The sequence below is a fragment of the Zeus faber genome (genome assembly GCF_960531495.2).
Source record: "Zeus faber genome assembly, chromosome: 20".
Taxonomy (NCBI): Eukaryota; Metazoa; Chordata; class Actinopteri; order Zeiformes; family Zeidae; genus Zeus; species Zeus faber.
In genome coordinates, this window is record NC_137207.1 from 21,060,214 (window position 1) to 21,085,288 (window position 25,075).

Consider the following 25,075-nt stretch of genomic DNA (forward strand, 5'->3'; position numbering starts at 1 on the left):
CCCTGGAAAAATGTCAATAGTTTTGCCGGCATTTTACTTTATGAGAAATGATGCACTGTGTTTGATGGGTGCCGGTGTTACACCACCTGTTTCCTAATTGGGTTCATGGTTTCACCATGACAACCAGATATGATTATCAATGCGTCTCGATGGAGGTTTGATTTACTTATGGCTGTCTGGATTGTGAGGAATGCTACGTTTGTACATTTTGCAGTTTTTGCTGCTTACTTTTTTTTATTTTATTTTTTTTTTATAGATGTACATTTTAAGGTTAAAGTGGTAACTTGTGATATTATTTTGTTCAAAAATCCCATGTTTGATACTTTACTGAGCTGTCACCTCACCTGAAACAGCCATTCAGTGTATTTGCGTTGTGCATGTAATCCTCTTTATGCTGTTTCAGTTGTCTCGGCAGGGTCCGCCACGCCTTTCCCGGCGAGAATGGAAAGACAGGTGAAACGCAGCTGTGGTGAATTTGCTAGGCAGCGTAGTTCACTGTGGTCAGTAAACTGACGATATGGAGGAATGTTCAGGAAAAAAAACAACCAAAAAATATCCCCACCACCTCAAGTGAAAAAGAAAAACTTTGAGACGTCTTGGACCGAAGACGAGGGTTAAACCCGGAGGGAAGTTGCAGTTTTGATTGGAATTCTGGGACTTGTAGTGTAATCCAGCCAACACAGACAATATTCAAATATTTTATTCTAATATTTAGATATATAGTTAAGTTCAAGTTCAAGTTAAAGAGATTATTTGTCACATACATATACATACGTTCATACATATATGCAGTGAAATGTCATGACACCCGGTGATTACGCACAATAAGCTCTATAACTAAAAAATACCAAAATGTGCGTAATCGACACAAGGTGCTCGCGCAGGCAGCCGCAAGGGGAGGCGCCACAATCGCGATTCTGGGTCCTATAATTATATAATAGAATTAATTGACTGTGTTGTATTAAATATACATTTAAATCCTCCTAAAAGTAATTTTAAATAGCATTACATTATTTAATCTTACAACCAGACAGAGAATGCAGTGCAAGGAAAACATACTTGAAGAAAACACAATCAGCTACAATACTCAGGTATGCTGTGGCCTTTAAACCATGCTCAGTTGGTACTAAGGGACCCAAAGTGTGTCAAGAAAATATCCTCCACACCATTACACCACCAGTGTGAACCCTAACCCTAACCCTCAAGGCAGGATTGATCCATGCTTTCAGTTCTTTACGCTAAATTCTGACCCTACCATCTAAATGTTGCAGCAACGTTTAGAAGAAGTAATGATAAATATTAAATATTTTCAGTTTTTTTATAACTCATAAAGTCACAACCCAAACTTAATTACATTTTGTGAAATTAAATTGGTTCAATTATAGTATAGTAATAGTGCAGCAAACGATAATAACAATGTCATCGTGACTAAAAACCCAATGGAGTTTTCTGAGCTTCTAAAAGGCAGCTTCATCCAGACAGCAGTAAAATGCAAAGAGGCCTCATGATAACGCCAGGAAAACAACGCCTGAGCAAAATGGGCGTAGTCTGAGCCTGTGGCGGTCCCAGTTCTGGACCAGGACCCACTAGTTGAGAACCACAAATCCCATAATACAGAAAGTTTTCCATGTTTTTCTTCAGGGCATGAGAGTGACCTTCTGTTCTCTGTTTGTATGACCCCACAGCTTCGACGACGGGGAGAGCGGCCATAATTGTCCACGCCCCCTCCCCCCCGGGCGTTTTCCATCTGGCGCCTGCAGCCGCCTGTAGATGATCGAAGCCATGCCCATCGTGTCGGCAAGCACGGGTACGGCCGCACCTCCGCCAGATGCATCCCTGACAATTCCGACCATCGCCTCAAAATCTGCTGCTCAGTCACGATATGAATCCGTTTATTTTGCCATTTCATACATTTTCACATTCCAGGAATTTGTTGCAGTGAGGATCGGTGAATTGCTGAACAGACAATTTGTATTAAAAAAAATCTGCAGTCTGAAAAAGTACAAGAAGAATAGACAAAAACAGCCCAATTTACATTGAAAGAAAATGCAAAAATACAATTATATAAAATATGCTAAAAGCGATACTGTGCGCATTGATTGGTAAGAAAGTGTTTTTAAGTAATAATCTACTCTGGAAACTTCCCTTCGCCACTAAATAGACAGACCAAGTGAATTTTGTTTTTGTTTTTTGAATATGAAAGTTGTGGAAAACAGGACATTGTTCCAGTCGGCAGATATGAATATATGTACTAATACATCATCATGAAAATATAATCATGTACAAGCTCACACACACACACACAAAACAACTCCCCAAGATACCCATTCTAGAGAGCACACAAAATGGAATTCAAATGTTTCTGCGGTTTTTCAAGGACTTCAAGTTGCTGGAGTAAACTATTATAGTTAGAAAATATTTGTTCTCTAGTTGTGCAACATGTACTGTACATGAGGGATATTTAAATTTAATTTTGTTTTCTTTTTTTAAATTGTCCCTTTAATTCTTACCCTAAAATCAACTGCTAAATGCAGAATAATTTATAATTGTAATATTCTTTATTTATTTAAAAATATTTATTCATATATTATATTTGATGTATTCATAATACAATATATATGTTTTATATTTATTCATATTTATTGATATGTATTTATATTTTTTCAAATTTTTATTATTATTTAATGTCACGAGTGTCACTGCCCTGCTTTTGGAAAGGCAGACGACTGCTCCATCCTACTCCTCCACTCATATTGGCAGGAACTGAAACGGGAAACATCGGTTTCCAGAGACATTTACAAATAGAACAAAGAGGCTGAGGGGGTCCTACAGAACTGCTTTGTAACAAATGACTGGCTGCTGCTTGAGGACACAGCTGATGGCAACATCAGCGAATACACAGACTCTGTCACAGGCTTTATTTCGGTAGTAGGCGCATCGATGACGCTGTTCCAAAAGCCACCGTCTGCCTTTACCCCAGCCAGAAACCCTGGGTCGGCCGGGAAATCGGCGCTAAGCTCAGAGCGTGGACTACCGCCTCCAACCCAGGGCACCCTGACGCCCACAGAGCAGCCAGATATGACCTTTGGAAGTCCACCGGGGACGCCAGGAGGGACTACAGAGCCAGAGTGGAGACTAATTGCGGCTCTGACCCCGGACGCATGTGGAGTGGATTACGTCGCATTACGGACTACAAAAGGAAAAACAGGAGCATTGTTTAGCCCTCCGCATCGCTCAACGCCTTCTGCGCTCGGTTCGAGTTGGACAACACAGCGCCCGCCACATGTCCGTCAGTTTCGAGGGTCACTCTGGCAGCTTCCCCGTCCACAGCCGATGTCAGACGGTCCTTTCAAAAGTGTCAACGCCCGCAAAGCTCCGGGACCGGGAACGGCAACCCGGGCCGAGCTCTCAGGGCGTGCGCTGATCCGCCGGCAGAGGTGCTCGCAGAGGTGTTCTTCAACCTCTCCCTCAGTAACTCACGTGGTCCCCAGCTCCTTCAAAGCGTCCGCCATCATCCCTGTCCCCAAGAAGCCGGTGGCCTCCTGTTTAAACAGCTGACGTCTTTAGACATGAAGTGCTTCGAGCGGCTCGTCAAAACCCACACCTGCTCCTCCCTTCCACCCCGACGCCTTGGACCCTCTCCAGTTTGCTCACGGACCAAACAGGGCCACGGGATGATGTTGGCAGAGCCTTGGCGACGCACACTGCGCTCACCCACCTGGATAAAGGGAACACATATGTGAGGATGCTTTTCATCGATTACAGCTCGGCAATCGATACGATCCTTCCCTCAAAACTCATCACTAAGCTCGTCGATGTTGGACCGGACGCCTCCCTCTGCAGCCGGATCTTCAGCTTCCCCACGGGCCGGCGCCAGGTGGTGAGAATGGGCCGCCACACCTGCCCCCTCACTGACACTCAACGCAGGGCTGTTTGCTCAGCCTCCTCCTGTACATCCTGTACGTTCATCTACGACCGCGCTGCCGAGCACAGCTCAAATTTCATCATTGAGTTTGCTGATGACACAAACGTCCTGGGCCTCATCACAGCCAGCAATGAGACAAGAGAGGAGGTGAGGCAATAACCAGCTGGTGCCAGGACAACAACCTTCCTCTCAACGTCAGGAAAAACAAAAGAGATGATGGTGAACGACAGGAGGCAGCGGAGAGGAGGACACCTACGCATCCTCTTAAGATTAAACAGGACAAGCTTAGCTCGGCTTTATAGTCACAAACACACCACAACGCACATGCATTACGTGCAGCAACGACCGACACACACAGACACACACACACGCAATGGAGGCCGCGAAATGTCTCTTTTGCATTTTCCCATCATGGCTCATCCTTCCTCCGGGGGACAGGCCAGGAGCGGTAGGCAGCTGTACAGCGCCTGGAGACCAACTTCTACATCCATCGCTGGTCAGATGATGTTTCTTGTGCATGTTTTTAGTTCCTACGATGTTATATGGAGGAAACCCCATGCGAGCATGGGGAGAACATGCAAACTCCACACAGAAAGGCCCCTAATCAGACGATACCCTCCGGAGCGCAGTGCCAACAGCGCCCCAGGCGGGAATCTGACCCAGGACCTTCTTGCGGTGAGGCGGCAGTGCAATGCATCTTTGGTGACGCTGTGGTTGAAAGGGTCCGCAGCTTCAAATTCCTCGGAGTTCACGTCACCGAGGACGTCTCTCCTGGAGCCTACAGACAGACATGGTTTCGAGAAAGCCTCGCCAGAAGTTCTGTTTCCTGGTACGAACACCTGCCTCCAGCACAAACTTCCACAGACGCACCCGCCCAGAGCTGGCTGAGCGCTGCACCGCGGTACGGAAACCGTTCTGCCCGCAGTCGCAAATCACTACAGACGACAGTGAAGGTGGCAAAGCGCACCGCTGGCAACGGACTCCCTGCCAGTCAGGACATCTTCCACCAGCGCTGCCTCCCTGTGTAGTCTACAGTAGACTGTACAGGAGCACGGCTGCGCGCACCACCAGACTTAAAACACTTTTTACCACCAGGCTTCTGAACACCTAAAAATAGGAACACCCGTTGCATATCTGCTCACCTGCTTGTCCGCACTGCTGCCATTCAACCAGCACTCGTGCAATACACCTGTCACTTTTATGTACATAGAGCTCACTTTACCATATGTATGCTTCTCTTATATTGTATTTATATTGTATTTGTATCTCATTTATATATTTATATTTTATTCCTAATTTTTCTAAATATTCTTCTATATTCTTACCATAGGTTTTTTTTTTTTTTTTTTTTTTTTTTTTTAAATTACTGTTTAAGTTTTTTACTGCTGAGCTGACCTGTCCAGCACATTTCATTGTATTGTTGACCCTGTGTTAACCTACGTAGGTTTTATATGTTTCATGTGTTTTTTGTGTGTGCGTGCAGGTCTCCATGAGACCCTGGCTCTGCTCACATCCCAGCTCCACCCAGACGCCAACCACAAGGACGACATGGTCTTCCTCAAGGACGTCTTCAGTGAAAAGAGCCTGGGATACCTCATGAAGGTGTGTGTGTGTGTGTGTGTGTGTTGTTTGGGCATGAGGTCAGTGACTGGAACTTTACTTTGTCGTTTTAATGATGGCTTTCAGCAGAGATTCTCAAGCTTGGGTTTGCGACCCCACATTGGGTCACTTGATATGCACACGGGGGTCGCGGTCTCGTGGAACGTGACTAGGACTGATACATTTATATCTGATTAGGTTTGAAATATATTATAATTTCTATATAATCCATTTGGGGCTCCGTCCGTGCTCTATGATGTAATAAAAGCAATATTAAAATTCAGATGAAACAGTTTCCTAATCTGCAATGTGGAATATCTGCATTTGAGTTTAGAAAGTCCTCAGGCTGTTACTTATAGGTTTAAATGTGAATTGTAATGTATAAAATAAGTGGGTGGTTTTTTTATTTTTTCTTGTCCTTTATTGATCTTGCTGTCTCCAAAATAACAATTACTGTTGCCAGGGGAATTTTAGGATCCAGAAACGGGGCCAAGGGCCGAAAAAGTTTGACAATCCTCGTTTTAGAGGGATAGTCCAGTCAAGGTGAAGATCTTTATGAAAATTTTTTGTGTTATCCATCTTATCCGACACATTTAAGAAAAACATTAGCACACTTTTGCGCGAGGATTACTGTTTCTTTCAACGAGATTAAAAGAAACCCCAAAAAAATCCTCAAGTGTTTAATTTTTATTATTTTTTTATCTCTATGGAGAGAACATTTTGAGGGTTGTAATATAAATGTATGTGTGTGTGCGTTACAGATCCACGAGAAGCTGAAACAGTATGCGAAACACAGTCCGACCCCGGTGCTCCACAGCGCCACCTGCCTGGCCGAAGATGTAAGGATCCCTCCACGTTTCAACCACGGCAGAAATTAAATTGTCGCTTTTGATGCAGACGAGGGACTAGTAGTGTCCTGGCTCGTGTGACTTGAAAAAATTCAACTGTATTTGTATCGCATCGATCGAAAACAGATAAACTGAGCACCCAAACGCAAATATTAAAAACACAACAGCTGAAGGACAGGTCCACTGCTGTCTCATTAAAATGTTTGTTCCCATCGTTTGCACGACTGTTCACAGCACAACCTCACTGAACGCATCGCCGCTGAGAAACTTACCTCTCTGCTGCAGCGTCTCACTCTGCTCCAATGCAGTTCGATGGGGCCAACGATTAAAACCTTTTAAAAACAAAACAAACCTCAAAATAAAAATAAAAAACCTCAGCACTCACGTCAGAGACTAGAAACACAAAGTTGCGTCGCTTCCCACTGGCAGCCTGTTGGAGGCGTCGTCTCAAGTTCTGGATGCTACGAACGGTGCAGCACGATGACGTGTGAGTGTTTATGCTGCTGCTGCTGCTGTTGTTGTTGTCGGTAGCTGGCTGAAGAGCTGCAGAGCGGACGGATGGAGGACGACGAGAGAGAACTGCTTTTCCTGCTCAGCACGCCTCATCTGAAGGTGCTTCTAACACACACACACACACACACACACACACACTTAGAAGCAGCACCATTAGGACCCTGTGATGGATGGATGCTCAAAGTGCGACAGACTGCCCAGCATCAAATCACTTCAGCGTGAGTGATTCTCACACTTCCTCCGGACCTTTTTTCTGCCACGGCACAAAACCACCATCCTGTCAACCACTAAAAATGTCAGAAACACCTAGAACTCTGATTATTATTATTATTATTATGGCCTAGTAATAGTGATGCCCGACCTGGGAACGATTCGTTCGTAGCGAACAAATCTTTTCAATGACTCCGGAGTCACTCCGGCTAAAGAGTGAATCTTCGATTCACAAACGGAGAATAGTTGGCTGTCGTTCACCGTTCAGTGGAAGTCCTCCCTTGTTCATCGAGCGTTAAATCAACTGAGTCCCATTTTCAAAAGAATCGCTCGTTTTACTGAGGGACTCGTGAAGAACAGAATCTCCAAACGGAGTGGAACCTTTCATCACTACGGATGGCCGTCACTTTCAGAGTGAAACTTGTTCTGAAGGACACAGAGCTGCTGAAACCGATTACGTTACAGTAGAGGAATTATTGCAGCCTTGCAATTTTGATCTTGCAACGCAAAGGCTAATTTCAACTGTGTATATACAGTATACATTTCTATCAACATAAAGATTGAAGTGGAATTTGAAAAACACTCAGGGCACACAGGACGAGTTCTCGCGGTACAGGGATTGAAAACTGATCTAAGCCTTGACTTGTATTTTTGTTCTCCAACTCAATTGGATGGAGGGATGTGATCACAGCCAAGCTGTGCGGTGTGACAGCCTCCCTCCCTCCCTCCCTCCCTCTTCCCTAATCACAGTCATCAAGTCATTAAACCAATTGTTGCCGCCTTTCAGGGCCACAGCAGCAGCTTGTGACATTGAAGTGGTAATTCGATGCAGCAGCGTGTGGTGAAAGCTGTCGCTGGGAAAGTTCCCTCGTTGTTTTGTGTTTTCCCTCCAAACATACTGTGAGGTGCCTTTTAGCTTTTTGACTTTTCCAATTTCACTCGGACACGTTTTTCTGCCTCAGCGCATTTGTTTTGATTGTTCCATTAAATATATTTGTATATCTATTATCTACTTAACATAAATGTGTCTGTCCATGTTGTTGTATATTATATTTAGATCTTCATATTATGTTTACACATGATTACATTAATTATTAATAATCAGATATCATTATTCATGTCAGTATAACTAGTGTGTGTGTGTGTGTGTGTGTGTGTGTGTGTGTGTGTGTGTGTGTGTGTGTGTGTGTGTGTGTGTGTGTGTGTGTGTGTGTGTGTGTGTGTGTGTGTGTGTGTAGGCGGTCCTCTCGGCCCACGACACCGTGGCCCAGAAGAACTTTGACCCGGTGCTGCCTCCGCTGCCAGATGATCTGGACGACGACTTGGAAGAGGAGTCGGTGAAGATCGTGCGGCTGGTGAAGAACAAGGAGCCACTGGTGAGCGGAGACGGGGAAAACTCTGCGAAATGAGATTCCTTCCACTCTTTGTTCGTTTGATTCGGTCGGTACGACGAGTCAAGAGTCGTGAATGGAATTCCCACGAGAATCAATTCAAGCTGTTATTATTTAGGAAGATTGTAAATCAATCACTTCCACATGAATTGAGTCCTCAGTCATTATTTTCCGTTCACCAGTGGAAGACTTACTGTGACTCACGACTCTCCGGTCTTTTGTGTTTGGGATCGGAGTCTCGGTTGAGCCGGGGTTGCCTTGGCTGCAGTTACCGCGACTCCTAAATCATTTAAAAGATGAATTCACAACGAACGTCTCGCCGCACGTCGGCGCCATAATGATCATTTGCCCCGTGGTCGGATTCAAAGCCACTTGGTCGCTCGAGGGTTAAAATCAAAGCGAGGAGTCGTTTCCCGAGTTCGAGCGACGTCGGGACGCCAGACCCATCCCAAAAGTACATGTCGTGAGCGCCGAGCAGCCGGAGATGGCGGGGCCGCTTCTTCGGAACACGGCCTTGCGTAATGTAATGTGATTATTTCGGGATCCAGAACACAGTGCGGCGCCCCTGAGATCTGATCCCGGATTAGCGCTTGTTCAGCCTCGCGGCGGCTCCGGCCCTGACCGTCCGGTTTGGGAAAGGGGCCTCGCGTTCCCCTGCACCCAAGCGGGGCCAGTGGGGATGGCTGGGATTTGACCGACTGGGATTCCACTTCCTCCCCCAGGGGGCGACCATCCGCAGAGACGAGGTGACGGGGGCCGTGATCGTGGCCCGAATAATGAGGGGAGGCGCGGCGGACCGCAGCGGTGAGACCCACCACTCTGTTTCATTCTGTTTGCGAATTAAGTTTTCAATGTGTGTGCGATGGAGAAGACCCATCGAGCGCGCACACACACATTCAAGAGCCAAGGGCATCTGGTCTGGGAGTTGCCCGGCTCCGCCCAGAGTTCTGATCCATTTCAGACTTGGTCTTTCCACCTCCAACCCTGGAAAAGACAATCCCAAACCGTTACCGTAACTTCATTTCTTTTTTCTGGGTTTAGATTAAATGCTCTTCTTTTCAGTTTCTTCCCTGTCTGCCTAACGCCTGCTGCTGCCAGACCCGCCTTGGGTTGGCGTCTATTTGGTTGAAACTTGATGGTTCCTTTATCACCAGAAGAGACAACGTTTTGCGGGATCCCCCCGGAGGGCGAGTGGAGTCCAGGTTTTTTTTTTTTGTGTGCGGCGCAGAGCAGAGGATCCTCAGCTGGAGAGAAACAAGATGTGGACACGAGTTGTTATTGATGATGACGTGCTGATGGGGAAGACGCGGGACTACAACGCTGGACGATCGCAAACAAAACAAATCGCTAGTTCAGCACCAGTCAGAGGGGATGAACTCCTTGAGATTAGCGACACCAGATTACGTCTTGGGAGATTACAGATCACTGGGTTGTCGTGCCCATTGCCATGGCACGTATTTAAATTATTTTACAGCGGCAGAAAATCTTCCCCCTTCACATCCAGGTTTATGAGACGATATATTGGACAAAAAGTTATATTGTTGTTATTGAGTTGTGTTTACTGGTATAGATGGGGTTTTTTTGTACGTGTATAACCATGTGGTGCTTATATTTGAGGGTTGTTGTTTTTTTGAGTCGTGTATTTATCTTGTGTTTATCTATTGTTTATAATAATAAGGTGCGCGTGTGTGCTTCCTCCAGGTCTGGTCCACGTGGGAGATGAACTTCGAGAGGTGAATGGGAATCTGGTCGTACACAAGAGGCCAGATGAAATCAGCCAGATCCTGGTAAAGTAATAGAGTCAGCCTTGACGTGCGTCTTGTCGTATGATAACATCAAACTGCGGCGGTGATCTCTCTGCCGTTAGAGGAATAGTGAAAAGCTTCAAAGTCAGTTTTTATTCTCCGGTTGAACGGTCGTTCGCCCGGGGGCGGCTGGTGTTTAGATGTAATTTATCTCATGCTCTCGTACTGAATTTGTACATGACTGGGCAAAAAATACCTATAATCCGAGAGCGAACCAATGCGAAACATCCACGACAGCAGCATTCCAGCCCTGCGGTGTGGACGTCAGTGTTACTATCCACATGATGATGAAGGAGTCTTTCTTCTTGACCAGTCCCAGTCCCAAGGCTCCATCACCCTGAAGATCATCCCAGCTGTGGTGGAGGAGGACAAGCTGAAGGAGAGCAGGGTGAGGACTTAAAAAGAAATGTATAACACACACACACACACACACACACACACACACACACAATATGAACAATTAAAATACACCCTGACCCAGGGTGATGTGGCTTCACCGTACCACCCTGAGATAAAGATGTTTTGATTTGAGGTGTGTTGATATGAACATTGAACACGGCGAGACATAAAAGACTTGACACTGAAGCTATAGAACTAAAAACAGAGTAAGTACAACTAAAATTAGAGATCAAAGGTTAAAGTACAATTTAATACAGGCTGGAAGGCTGTATTAAGCTTAGAACCCCACCCACTTTTGGGTGGATAGCACAGGTGTAGACTAAGGTGTCATAGAGAGGGGACGAATAGTGCATCTGTTTTTTTTTTTTGTTTGTTTTTATTTCATGAGCATAAAACTGTCCCTGAGCCACGGAGCGGGTCCCCGTGGAAGTGGACGGAGGTCGCGCAACATTTTAGTAAAAAATGATCACTTTCTGCTGAAACGCTGCTTACTTTCCCCAATGTTCATTTTCAAATTCGAACCATGACAAGGCTTGACGTTAAATCAATCAGTCGATATTTTACTGTGATTGCAGGGTTTTCTTTTTACAATTCAAGAGTTAAATAAAAATGCTGTTCATCTCATTTCATCACTACACGTAGGCGCAGTTTACATGTTGACTGCACCCAGTGTTGTCCACACTACAGAATGATTTATTGCTTGTGTTTAGTGATTAATACAGAAGATAAGGAACTTAAAAAAAAAAAAAAAAAAATCCCATCCTTAATCACAATCTCAATATTGATCAAAAGGAAAATCGCAATCACATTATTTTCCCAAACCGTTGAAGCCCTTCTCATAACCGCATTCAAATGCGTTGAAAACAGGACTGCGCATCTTTGATGCTACGATGTTACAGGTTTATCTGCGGGCGTTGTTCGACTACACCCCGTTCGAGGACAAGGCCACGCCCTGCCAGGAGGCGGGGCTCCCCTTCCAGCGCGGCGACATCCTGCAGGTGGTGAGCCAGGACGACGCCACCTGGTGGCAGGCCAAGAAGATCGGAGACTGCAACCTGCGCGCTGCCCTGGTCCCCTCCACCCAGTTCCAGGAGAGGTCTCCATTTCTAAGATCTCTAATAGCTCCATTTCTATTATATCTCCATCTGTAATATATCTAATGTCATTTCCTGCAGGAAGTGACATCTTAACAAGCGAAACGACCTTGAATCTGATTTGCTTTTTTGTTGTGTCTGTTCTGGCCCAAATCTGGCTCTGCCGGCTCATCTACTTTTCACGTCACAAAACATTTTTGCTTTTCATATCCACTGAGGAGCCGGGGGAAGCTTTAGAAACGGCAGAAAAAAAACAAACAGACGCACACATTCCCGTCCAAAGGTTTTATAGATGATGTCTTTGAGAATCTTTTAACTATGAATCATTGTTTATAAACATTTTTTTTTTTTCTATTAAGCTTCACATCAAGATGAATGAATATATATATATATATATATTTATTTATTTTTTTTATTTTTATTTTTTAATCCACAGACGCTTAAGGTACCGGATGAAAATGGGAACCTACCCCGCCCCAGTGTCCCCGAAAACACCAACCTGTAAGTTTTTGACCTTTAACCCTGGTGACTGTTTGTGGTAATGAAACACGTCCTGCTTTATAAAAGATGTGACGACAGGTGGTTGTTCTACTGTTGAGCAGCACAGCTGTGATGGGGCCGTTCGGTCTGAACCGTATTACAAGGGGACCTCAAACAGCACAATCTGTTCACTTGCTTTTAAACAACAGTTCTATAAAAGCACATTAATGATGTTAAGGTCATACTACATATTTGGTATATCATCATCATTCATAGAATGCCTCCTGTCCAATCAGATTACAATGTTGAGTATATGTAAATAAAACTATTTCCGTTCCAGATACCAGCAGAAAAAAAAAGATTAGCAAAAAGAGGGCAGTGAATATCTAATCTCTAAAATTCATAATCCATAGTTTGAGTTTGTTTGATCCAATATTTAACAAAACACACAAACCAAAGTGGTGTCTCCTTTAATCTGTCTGGTTTAGGTTTATTTGATTTGATTTTATTAGTTTGACCTTTTACCTTCTGTTGATCTGAGCCTGAAGAGATTAGTGGTTCCTGTCTAGATGCCTGATGGTAATGTCCCGTTCAGGCAGCACCCAACCAAATTTTCGTATAAATTTCCACAAACTCATACTAAACGGAATGCAGTTTTACATGTCCCTCAGGTCAGTGCCACAAAAACCTTTCAAAATTGCAAGTCTGCACTAATTCATTTGTTCCGGACAGAACAGAGAACTACTAGTCTGCTATGATGGATTTTTGACGAGTTTGAAACATGGCAGCCATCAGCCAAAAAACACATTGCACACCAGTCAATATGGCACAGCAGGGTTTGGTTGATACTTGTCCTTCATTAGTGCTCCACATGTGGTGAAATTCTGTCCACCTGGTTTTCAGATACAGGTTTTTGGCATTTGTGGCGCCCCCTATGGATCAGGCTCAAAATGCTTTGGTCGACCGTTTCCCGAACACGGACTGACTGTATAACCCAAGATTTATGATGATTGGACCCTCAGCTCTGCCTTTTGCGGCCTTTTTTGGGGATGATGTCGGCCATGTTTTTGGACCGATCTTGCTCATTTATAATAGAAACGTGTATCTCGGCCGCAACGTTGTATCCCAAATTCGGTGTTGATGCAGTCAAAATCCAAAATGTAGATGTCACACAGCCGTCTTTCACATTATGCAAAGGAGCAAAAACATTTATTTTCAAAATTTGCAAGTGATTAAAATTGTGAAGTTTCCATATCGACACATTACTAGTATCAAATGTTATTGAACAGGGCTCTGGGACACAACGTTTGTGTTAATTTGTGTGGCTGTGATAAGTAAGTAAGACGTTTCTGATGTTCTGTGTCATCCCTTGCATTGCTCCCCTCAGATGACCGAACTGACAAAGGTAGGCGTGTCTCCTCTCAAGGGAAACCTCTTTCCCGGCACGGCATGCAGCACTTCTGTGTTTTTAAGAGTCAAAATCTGAGTCGTCCAAGACTCAACACAAAACACATTCCTGAGTTTTCCTCCAAAGCCCCGCAACCCTGAATGGATTTCCAGTTGCATTTTGACCACGACTCCCAGTAACTGTCCCTCACACTGCTCCAGCATCCCCCAAAGCTTTCACCCCTGTGTTCTCTCCCTTCTTGCATCCCAACAGAGGACAGTGACAGTGATCGTACTCGCAGCGGACAGGACATAGGTGAGGAGGATGGATGTTGTATTCACTGCTCAGGCAGGCATGGCTCATCAATGCACTACACTGCACTGACCTCAACAATAGCAGAGAGGGATACTATGTACTACTGTGGATGGATGCTATAGAGCATGATACTGGAGAGGATGGATACTAGAGAGGGTGGATGCTATGTTCTATAGAGGAATGATACTATAGAGGAATGATACTATAGAGGGTGGATTCTGTAGAGACCATTGAGCTTCTTCCAAGCTCTCTGCAGCACATTTATCCCACTCATGACCCGTGTTCACGCTGCGGGTCGTTTCCACGCACCCACGTCTCACATCCTGGTGGACGGCCAATCAAACGCATGGCTTCTGGCATCACCCGCCTCTGTGCTGTTGCTGAGACGCGCTGCCTTGCCCAATGGTCTAACACCAGCTGTAGTCTCTCCCAAGAGTAAGGCTCCCGCCTCCTGTGGCCAAGCTTTCTCATGGGATCTCTACTCAGGTACGCTCAGCGACTCCTTCCGCCGCCGTGCCTTGTTGTGGCTTGTGGTGGTTTTGATTTTTAACGACGAGGACCCCACCAAGCGTGAGATGGGGAGGCGGCCGGCTGCTCGGATCTCTGTCGCTGGTGTGACTTTGAGTTGCTTTGTTTGTTCGCTTTGTGTAATGTGACCAAGCTGTACGTGATGTGTTGTTCTCCCGGAACCGTTCTCCTCCTGAGCTCTCCCTGTGTGTTTCTGTGCTTGCAGCCGGGCTGCGCAGAAGTTTCCGGCTCAGGAAAGACCGGCAGGGTTCGCCGGTGGAGGCTCGCACGCCAGACGCCGCCACCTCTGCCGCACACGTCGACTTCCTGATTTACGAGGAAGTGACGCTTTACCAGCCACGCCGAGGGGAGAGGCCACGCCTCGTCGTGCTGATAGGTGATTAAGTAATAACCAAGTTGTTCCATAACTATTGGTGTAACGGATGCACGCTGCAGGGTTTGAAACGGTCACTATTCCTGCCCTCTAGTGGTTAAGGTAAGTCATGTAAAATACCGACATTTAGTTGATACCAAATAACCCGTTATCTCCATGATACATAGTCACAAAATGTTGTTGAAATTGTTCCAGTCAACATTCTACTGAAGTGAAAGTATTTGGGTGTGGGGACACCTGCACCCATTTCATTTACTGCCCCACCCCCATATTTATTTAGAAATTGGAGGTGCGGCTCATGTTTGAATGACGTCATGGCAACGAGTGAAAGACAAAGCACCTTGTCAATAACAACAAGTGAAAGTTGTGAGAAGGCAGAACAAAGATAATCTTAGATCACATTTTTGGTGTTTGTATGTTGATAGCCCACATCAACATAATTAAACCGGGTCCTGTTGTCCAACACAACGTCCCTCTTCCAGGTTCCCTCGGAGCTCGGATCAACGAGCTCAAACAGAAGGTGATCGCTGAGAATCCCCGGCGCTACGGTGTGGCCGTGCCTCGTGAGTGACTTCACACCGTGTAACCGTCGCGGGGCGCTGAGCATTCAAGTTCTTTCGACCATAAACAGAAGTAACAGCACAGCCAGCGTCATGGAAGCGATGAAATGCCGCATCATTGAGAGGAAACTTTAAAATGCGACTCCAATCGACACCTTTGAACGCCGGCTAAATCGTTTGAGAGATTTCCCATTTTTCCAGCGCAATCAGCCCATGCTGGTTAAACGGAATGATGAGACGGATCAGCTCTGTTCCCACATGGAATAAATGCATCCCAATCAGCATTGTTGTTTTTGTCTGTTGCTGCGTCAGATACGACCAGAGTGAGGAGGAGTCACGAGAGGGAGGGCGTGGAGTACCACTTCATCTCCAAAACAGCCTTCGAAGCCGACATCCAGAACAACAAGTGAGCGCAGAGGTTCAACATTAATTTGCCTATTTTTGATGCAGTAATTTATTAACCGGAGATTTAAAGCTTTTAAGAGAAAATAACTCTAACATAGTGGAATAGCAAGCGTACTTGATATTGTCAAACCACAACTAAAACACTTAAATTCAGATTACACTGCCCTACAGAATTATTAATCAATACTTTTAAAAAGGTCTGTAAGTATACACACTTTAATGCAATTGTTTTAATTATTCTACTTTGTAAATGCGCTTTGTTGAGGGACCTGCAGTGATGTAAGTGCACGGTCCCTCCGTGCCAATAAAACAGTATTTTTGTTGTAGATATCTTCTTCTCGTTTTTTTTATTTTCCGGCGTTAATTGAATGATGCGAGCCTGTGCCTTAGGAAAGTCGGAGCAAACATTTAAATGACATCAAATATGAGTGAAGATTCAGCAACTGGATTGTTTAGTCCTCGCCTCAAATTTGTTCAGAATCAGTGAACGCTTGAGTAAATACAACACAGAACTCGCTGAAACCCTGTTGGCTGACCGCAACCAGAAAAAAATAAAATAAAAAGCCTTTGAAGGTTCCTAGTTCCCCGCAACACCTTCAGAGTCTTGTGGAGTCCATGCCTCAACGGGTCACATACGTAATATTAGTGGAGGTTTTAATGTTGTGGCTGATCGGTGTAATGTAAAGCACGTCATCATTATTTAATTCCTACAGATTTATAGAGTATGGCGAGTACAAAGAGAACCTGTACGGCACCAGTCTGGAGTCCATTCACAGCGTTTTGGACCGAAACAAGGTGTGTCTGGTGGACGTGCAGCCCGAGGTGAGTGTCCGAAAACTACTGGTCGTTTAACCTCTTTAGACGGTATTAGAGCTGACTTGAAGCAGTAAAGTGTATTCTGGGATATAAGAATACTGTCAGTAGGTGACTGTTCTTCTACATTCAGGCCTTGAAGACGCTGCGTAGCGCTGAGTTCAAGCCCTACGTTGTTTTGATCAGACCTCGGATCCACGACAGCCACTGCAAACGTTTCGGCTCGTCCTCCTCCCTTAGCGTCGGCATCACGGTGAGCCACATTTAATTCTTACAAATTATGGATTAATATATCAAATTAATTAACGCTCAATTAGTTTTATGCCGCCTCACACGATGCATATGACCCGAATGGAACATTTGATTCTGACATAATTATTAATGTCCATGGGATGGTGTAGCTGCCACCAGAGGGCGATATACACAGGTACTCCCTTTTAATGACTAGTTCCGTTCCTAAACCTGTGTGTGTAGAGGGTGATGCGTGGTATTGTACGCAGCGTACTGGTCAGAGAGCTGGTCGTCAAGTGAGGAGTACATGTATATATGCGTGTAGGACAGTTTCGTTTTGTGATTCTTGGTATAGTAAGGACACCATGAATATTGCTGTCTTGATAATCTGTGCACTTGCATGTGATTTTTAACTTGAGATTTTTTCAGATTGGTATAATGGCCACAGTAAAACAAGAGTGGTGTATTGGAATTTTTTAGAAAAAGTTAAAGAGGCCAGACATCTGGTAAACAATGCATTCGGCTGTGAAGAGTCCCATTTGCAGATACAATAACTAATGTGGACGTGCGGATCATACATTTTTTCCTACCATGAAGACATTGTTTAAAAGCACATCCAAGAACATGAATTATCCCACAAAGTTAAATTTACTGATTAAAAGGATTCCTCTGCACAGTTGAGGCCTTTTTGTATCAAGAAATCTGAAAACTAGCCGGAGCCCAAGTCTCGTTACAGTTCTGTAATTAGTCACATCTGTACCTCCAGGACGACGACCTCCAGGAGATGAGGCAGTCGGCCGAGCAGATGGACGAGCGCTACGGCCACTGGGTGGACTACGTACTGGTGAAGGAGGACCCCATCAGTGCCTTGGAGGAGCTCCACGCCGTGCTGGAGCGGGCGGAGCTGGAGCCCCACTGGGTGCCTGTGTGCTGGGTCCGTACCTGAGGTGATGATGGGCACCTTTGAAGCATCTGCATCGCTGCCCAGGTACATGTGGAGCCATCTTCGCTAAAGTTACTTAACTCATTGGGGAAAACAACCGGCTTGATGGCCACGATGTAGCTAAACTGTAGTGGTAGCTATTGGCTCTGAGGGCAGGTTGTACATCCTTCAAAGAGATTGTCTCAGCTCTACACTCTGGGTGATGACGGCGCTTCAAACGTGGTGATTCCGTAGGCATCACCATGTAAGAAGCTTCCACCATGAAAAGGTCACAGCTGTATTACTCTTTCCATATCTGAAACTAAATGTGTGCCATATTGAATGTTATGACGAGGAGAAGGCCCTGTGATGTTGACGCAAAATGAAAACAACCTGCGGTTTTGAATAAAGACCTGGAATAATGAGTCACACCGACCTTCACTGTGCAGACGCGGCGCCTTGCTGGTAAACATTTTATTTTAGAATAACTAACTACAGTAGGTTACAATGAGGAACCAAACAGAAATAAGGAAATATACATGTGATGGTGGATCTGTCTCACTACTTCCAGAGCTTCTTGATGGACATGTTCTTCTCACTGTCTTTCTGCATCACCTGGGGACAACGGGCAGTGGAGTAATTCATATTAGAGGTATTGAGAAAGTATCAGCCAGCCTTTTTAGTCAAATGGTTTGTTTTTCCTGCAAGACACGAACCTTTGCCACGGCCATCTCAAAGTCCTCCTGGGTGACGTGGACCCGCCGCTCTCTCAGGGCGTACATCCCCGACTCGGTGCAAACCCCCTGAAACACACAGTGAGTTATTAGAAGGACGCGCTGCGTTTCCCCAAACTGGTGACGTGGCTGGTTCCTCACCTTGACCTCAGCCCCGGAGGCTCCAGGCATCAGCTCCGCGATTTTCCGCAGGTTGATCCCACGCGTCAGGTTCATCTTCCTGGAGTGGATCTTCAGGATGTCCAGACGAGCCTGAGGAATGGAAACGGAGTACAGCAGTCAAGGTCACATCCAAGCAGCAGCGCAGATGTTAAACAGCTAGTAAAATGAGTGGCATATTGTTAGTATTCACTTTGTTGCATAACCGCCACCTGCCCAGGTTGGGCTCACTAGTTAGCATAGTACATGTTTTTGACTTGGGCCGTGCACCTTCATATACCCCCTGGCATCAAAGTGTCATCTTATAGAAAACAAACATTTCATCAAAATGTTCCTCAGTCACATAAGGTGGAGCACTCACCTCCTCGTTGGGCGGAGGAAACTCGATCTTTCTGTCAATCCTGCCGGGCCTGAGCAGAGCCGAGTCCAGGATGTCAATACGGTTGGTGGCCATGATGACCTGAAACCAGAGAGAGGGTGAGTCACGACGGCGAGTCCAGCGGCGGAACTCGGGACGCGCTGGGGGGCCTCCGGGAGTCACCTTGATGTTCTTTGTGGCCTCGAAGCCGTCCAGCTGGTTGAGGAGCTCCAGCATGGTCCTCTGCACCTCGCTGTCGCCCCCGGAGCCGCCTTCCAGACGTGACGAGCCGATGGAGTCGATCTCGTCCATGAAGATGATGGAGGGAGCGTGCTCTCTCGCCATGACGAACAGCTCACGCACCATGCGGGCGCCTGGGGAAAATTCACACCGAAAGAGTTTAACATATAATACATGTTATCAACATAATAAAACCTACAGATTTCAAGGCGTAGTGAAGATTCGATCCCTTCAAATGAACCGTTCCAATATTTTTCATGACATGAATATTGCCGTTAAAAACGAGGTAACATTTGTGCTCAGAGTATCACAGTGGAACCATCCACTCACCCTCTCCAATGAACTTCTGGACCAGCTCCGATCCAGACACCCTGATGAAGGTGCAGTCTGTGTGGTGGGCCACAGCTCGGGCCAGCAGGGTCTTCCCGGTGCCGGGGGGTCCGTACAACAGCACTCCCTGGGGACACAAGTAGTAGTTAGATATTGCAAATACAGGGAGATGTATATATCCTTTCATTACACACATCTACACACTTTTAGGTTAACGCCGCTTATCTGAACGAGTCTCTCGCATATGAGCACATATGGGAAGGATTTGTCATGTGAGAATATCTGCATTTCTCACACAATTAGGATAAACAGTAGCCAAATACACTTCTGTAGTTATACACAATATAAGAAGTGATTATTGCTATGTACTTCCTAAGTTATTACACACACTCCCTACCTTGGGCTGAGCGATGCCCAGGGCCTCAAACAGCTCAGGGTGCTTGACAGGAAGCTCAATCACTTCCTTGATCTCTTTGATCTGCTTGTCCAAGCCGCCGATCATTTCGTAGGTGGAGTCTGGGACCTTCTCCACCATCATCAACGACACCAGGGGGTCCACCTTGTTGGGCAGGATCTTGTGCAGGGTGTAGCTGTCGTTACGCAGCGCGACGCGGCAGTTGGGGGTCACCTGGCCAGATTGCGGAAACGTCAATTCAACTGTGACATTGTTGAGCTTTACTATAGTTAATATCTAAATAATAATGATTGAAAACCCGAAATAGAATAAACATACTTATTAAATGCATTGTTTTAATTTTTTTTTTTACTATCTGGTTGCCATCTATTGATACCAAAAAAATCACTGAGTTGCATGTTGTGTATGAAAGGTGCTGTATAAATAAAGGTTTTTATTACTATTAAAAGCTAATTAAGTATGTGAAATCAGCATTAAGAATTAAACTATCAATGCTAGATCACTTACATCATTGATGTCAATATTCTTGTCAACATCCACAACAAATTTCCCCTCTGGATGCACCTGATGGATGAAGGAGATTTGTTTAGATCAGCCACTCGTGGTCAATTCAAATCATTCTACAAAGTCTTCAACAGAAAGGAACTTGAGAAACTGAGAAAAATGACCTCAAATCAACATCACATTTATGGACAACGATGAACAAATTTGTTTTCTTAACGTGGCACAAAAATATTAAAGGAAAAACTGGTGTTACATTCAGACAAGTGTGAGCTCATAGTCAAATTTTCTTTGTTCAGTCTCCTGTCGGCTAAATCCAAAATGTGAGCAAATCAGCAATGTTCTATTTTTTGTTAAGATAACACTATAAATCACAGGGGGAAAATCAGGCATTTCCTCGCGTTGACTAGAAAACCCGGACGAGGCCTGGAAGATGACATGATGACTGGGTGTTTCTTAAAGTCGGTATCGAGGTAAAATAATAACTTTGTATACGTCCAAGTCCTTGTAAACAAGCTGGAGCAGAACCTGTCTCTTACATCTGACAGCGTTTTTGTTATCCACGAATTGCCCGTTTTTGACTGGGAAAACCTGCCAACATATTTAAATCTCTCCGGTCATAATGTCTTGAGAAACAAATTCCCTCCAAGCACAATTTGAATGAGCGCTGGTTGGATCATTTAAATTAAAAAAAACAAAAATCTGCAGATATGTTCATTCCCTGTTCGGCAAATTGCAACAGGAAGCCAATCAGTTTGCACGATCTAAAGCTGATCCGAAAGCTTCACCTCTGACCAATCACGTTTTTCGATATAGAACTAAGCCCCGCCCCCTCCCCCGTAGACAAGTTGCTGTTGTAAACACAGTAAACACTGAGAAGAAGCAGAAAGATGTATCATTTGGACACATACATCCAGTTTGGCGTTTATATTTGGATATTTACGCTCCCACCCAAAGCAGACTGTAAAAATTCATCGTGAAAAAGATGTCGACGGGACGTCACCACCAAAAACTTAATTATATATTTCGACCTACTTGCCATATTTATTTTGTTTATGATTGAATTGTATTGTATGATTGAATTAAAGCGGCTGCACTTGTTATTTATTGTTCACGAACGGAAATTATTTAATTTCAATTAGTTAGACTTAATGTCACTCTATACAACCCGCTTATCAATTGTTTTTAAGCTCAATATACACAGATCATATTTGACCAGAACTTTTCCCATCTGTCTGGGAAATTGAAATCTTCCAGGACACGTTGACCGGCACCAATTCTTTCTAAACTCTGGTCTCGGACCCATTTGATGAACAGGTGCTACAAAACACACCTTGACTAGAACCTTCTTCTTGTCCATGGCTCTGACCACCTCCCCCACGTAGGAGCCCTGTTCCTGCAGCAGCTGCAGCTCCTCGCGGAGCAGACGCACTGGAAGCATAACACAGCTCCAGTTATTTTCACATTTGACTTTAAAAATATTTGGTAAAAATGTTATTGAACTGGCTTTAGAGGAATACCTTTAGCATTGAGCTCATTTCTCTGTGCCTGCAGACGTCGCAGGTTCTGGCTCTTGTCGTTGACCGTCAACTGTAAAAGATAACAGTGTGAGACGGTCGGACAAGGGAAAGCCGTGCACCACGTAGCTGACGTACACACGTAGCGTTTAACATTCCTCACCTGAAGTTCTTCTATTTTAGATAAGTAATACTGCCGCAGACCCGAACCACCTTTACTGTCCCCCATCTCTGCCTGTCAAATGCAAAGTAGAAAATCAGCAAATGCAAAAACAAAAAATACTTAATGTGGAGAAAGTTGGCTCGCTTTTTAGGAAAAATCTGAACAAAAATTATGTTTGGACAAATCATTTTCCATGGAATTCCGACCAGTAAGTACAAGGATTTTCTTGGATTTCTCTCCACGAGTGCGATGGTAATTGAGTGGTGGGCTGAGACGCGCTGACTCTGTAAGAAGTCCCAACTGTCAAACTATGGCTGATTGATCCGACCAACGTTCTGCATCGTGAACAAATAACAGTCACTTTAACAGACACCAGCACAATAGTTTAAGATCTGGCAGCCTCCGTCATTTTGAGTTACACTATCATTATCACAAACGGATGATCCACTTGGTGTTTGCTGTCCAAACTCTAGTCTTTCACCACATTTAATTTTCTTTTCCATATATACCAAGTAGGCTAGGAGGGGGTAGTTGGAACAGTGTTCGTATTTTTGTTTAGTTCTATTTAATAAAAAAAACAAGTACATGAACACAGTACTCATTACTTATAGTACTTACAGTACATGAAAACCTGTTTTCATGTTCTGTCTCTCAAACCCCTGTACCTCCAATACAATTAGCTTGACAGAAATGTTAACTGATGCAGAGCAACTTGATTAATTTTGACAAAAAAATATGGATGAAAAGGTCAAAAAAGTTGAGGCTGAAGTTAGAACCTCAAAACCTGTGATAGGACTATCATGACTTAAGGCCTAACATTTGTGAAACTGATTTAAAGACTGTTAAGGACGCAATATAAGAGAAAAATCTGGGTTTTGAGCAAATGTCTAAGAAAACACACTTTGACCACAAAACTCTTTAGTGTGTCTTTAGAAAGAATGAGGAATAAACCATTGAGTCACACGGTAAGTTTGGAGCAACCAGAGTGTGTATTGATGAATATAAAGAGAATTAGCTAGTGCATTTGAAGAAAAGACAGACTTATATTTATACACTTGTGAAAGACATGGATAACATAGCTCCTTTGGCAAATAAGGAATTATAAGCAATGTCGAGGTAGATCTTTGTCCAAAATGTTCAAGGATAGTGTAAACTCAGATGGGTCAGGGGAAGCGGAGTTATGATATACACTCAGTGGGCATTTTGAGGTACACCATACTACCCAATGTAATGAATGGCTTTATTTCAGCTATAATTTTCAGGGTTTTTTTTACGCTGTCAGAAGAGGTGAATTAAATATGTTTTAGTATCGAGGTCATAGTTGGTGGTGTTGTACTGAGCTCCATTATATTCAGAGGTGTTTCTAATATTCTAACCCCCTTATGTATGTCAGCAGGGAGGACAAAAAATTAGAAACACCTCCCAATATAATTAGTTCAGTAAAACACCATATTTAACTATCACCTCAGTCATGAACATACAGAATAATTTAATTTACATATTTACGACTGTGAACAAAACTGAACATTGTAAACTTTATAAAAGTAGAATTTGTGGCAGAGCGGTTGTACTGGATTACATTGGATTGTACAGGTGTCGCGAATAAAGTGCACACTGAGTGTTTAAGAAATGAGGGCGTTGCAGCAGCTCGCAACAAAACAATGACATAAGTAAATAGAATAAATAACTGGCAATATGCAATAAACGTAAAAAAAAGGCAACGTACAACAAACTTAACATATAACTTATTTATACATTTCGAAAAAACTACCCATATACAATGCACGTGAAAATAAACTATAAAATATAAACATGTACAACTAATTTAAAAATGAACGCTACACCATCAATAATTCACACAAAACACACAAGCAGTTTATGGTTCGTATATATAATAACATCTCCAGATATCGTGTTAGTTACATTAATGATGGAGTTTATTGAATCATAATGTATCAGTATAAAAGTATTACTATAAACAATTCAGTCGACTAACAAAACGGTGATTAGAGCGCTAGCTGCAGCTTGTGTTAGCCGTTAGCTTGATGCGACAATGAGACAGCAAACCGGCAGCGAAGCGGGATTGACGGGGACGATAAAACCCGACATTTAAAGTCTAAGTCCCGGTTCGTTTGGAGACGTCGCGGTGAGATGATCGACTCTGCCGCGGGCGCCGTTCGACGGTAAAATACAAACAAAACAAACATAAAAAAAAAACCGAACACGAAGCGGGAAAGAAAAGGCAGATTCGGAAAAGAAGCCACTTACATGGTCCAGCCCGTCCACCTCCATCTTGATCTCTCCAGCTTCCGGCGGGAGTCCCACGTACTTCCGGCAGACGCTCCTCCTGGGTTTTTGAGGCGTTACGCGACGCCGCCTAGCGGTGTGGCTGCGTCGGTACACGTTAATAGTGAACTGAGTTCCAGATAGAATAACAAATATATATATATATATATATGAATATATTATACAATATTAAAATGATGATGCTATAAAAAAATATCAAAATAATAAAATAAACCATTAAAAATAATCAAACAAACATACATTTTAAAAGTTAGAAAAAAAAATATATATATATAACAAGTGAGCAAATATTGGCCTTTTGTTGATAGATGTGTAGGTTTGAATAGAAGTGGAATGCAAGGCACATGGCAAGCACCGAATAACAGGAACAGTAAAAAGATCAAATAGACTAGAATAGTACCAGTCTGTGAAAGAGGACAGGAATTGAGTGAGGAATGCAGGGGCAAGGCCGGGGACCAGACCATAACCCAGTGCAAAGTGCACCTCGGGGGGGAAAAAAAAGCACCAAAAGGGACGTGTTTAATCGCCAGCCCTCTTTAATTTGTACACGCAA

At 44.2% G+C, this 25,075-nt stretch overlaps 2 protein-coding genes across 2 annotated transcripts; one reads left to right on the forward strand and one right to left on the reverse strand.

The window, feature by feature from the left end:
- Positions 1 to 1,770: 1,770 nt before the first annotated feature.
- LOC307245553 (MAGUK p55 subfamily member 3-like) lies at positions 1,771 to 17,822 on the forward strand (the record flags this gene model as incomplete). The annotated part of the gene is made up of 18 exons (XM_080021197.1): positions 1,771 to 1,807; positions 5,409 to 5,527; positions 6,286 to 6,363; positions 6,904 to 6,984; positions 8,334 to 8,471; positions 9,209 to 9,290; positions 10,188 to 10,273; positions 10,605 to 10,679; positions 11,590 to 11,786; positions 12,221 to 12,309; positions 13,925 to 13,966; positions 14,390 to 14,452; positions 14,700 to 14,870; positions 15,350 to 15,430; positions 15,740 to 15,833; positions 16,546 to 16,654; positions 16,779 to 16,898; positions 17,643 to 17,822. The coding sequence occupies 18 exons, from the start codon at positions 1,771 to 1,773 to the stop codon at positions 17,820 to 17,822; spliced, it is 1,842 nt and encodes a 613-aa protein (XP_079877323.1).
- A 413-nt stretch (positions 17,823 to 18,235) lies between these two features.
- On the reverse strand, positions 18,236 to 24,518 carry psmc5 (proteasome 26S subunit, ATPase 5). Its single transcript, XM_080021057.1, has 12 exons — positions 24,484 to 24,518; positions 22,216 to 22,287; positions 22,056 to 22,125; positions 21,869 to 21,966; positions 20,542 to 20,598; positions 20,017 to 20,247; positions 19,620 to 19,746; positions 19,233 to 19,423; positions 19,053 to 19,151; positions 18,674 to 18,784; positions 18,515 to 18,601; positions 18,236 to 18,413 (listed from the first exon to the last, which is right to left on the reverse strand). The coding sequence occupies exons 1-12, from the start codon at positions 24,505 to 24,507 to the stop codon at positions 18,360 to 18,362; spliced, it is 1,221 nt and encodes a 406-aa protein (XP_079877183.1). The 5' UTR covers positions 24,508 to 24,518; the 3' UTR covers positions 18,236 to 18,359.
- Positions 24,519 to 25,075: the final 557 nt, after the last annotated feature.

Coding starts and splice junctions, on each gene's coding strand:
- psmc5 (XM_080021057.1), bottom strand. CDS start 24,507: ATGGAGGTGGACGGGCTGGACCAT. Junction 18,785..19,052: donor TTCCTCCGCCCAACGAGGAG/GTGAGTGCTCCA, acceptor TCCATTCCTCAG/GCTCGTCTGGACATCCTGAA. Junction 18,414..18,514: donor TTGAGATGGCCGTGGCAAAG/GTTCGTGTCTTG, acceptor CGTTGTCCCCAG/GTGATGCAGAAAGACAGTGA.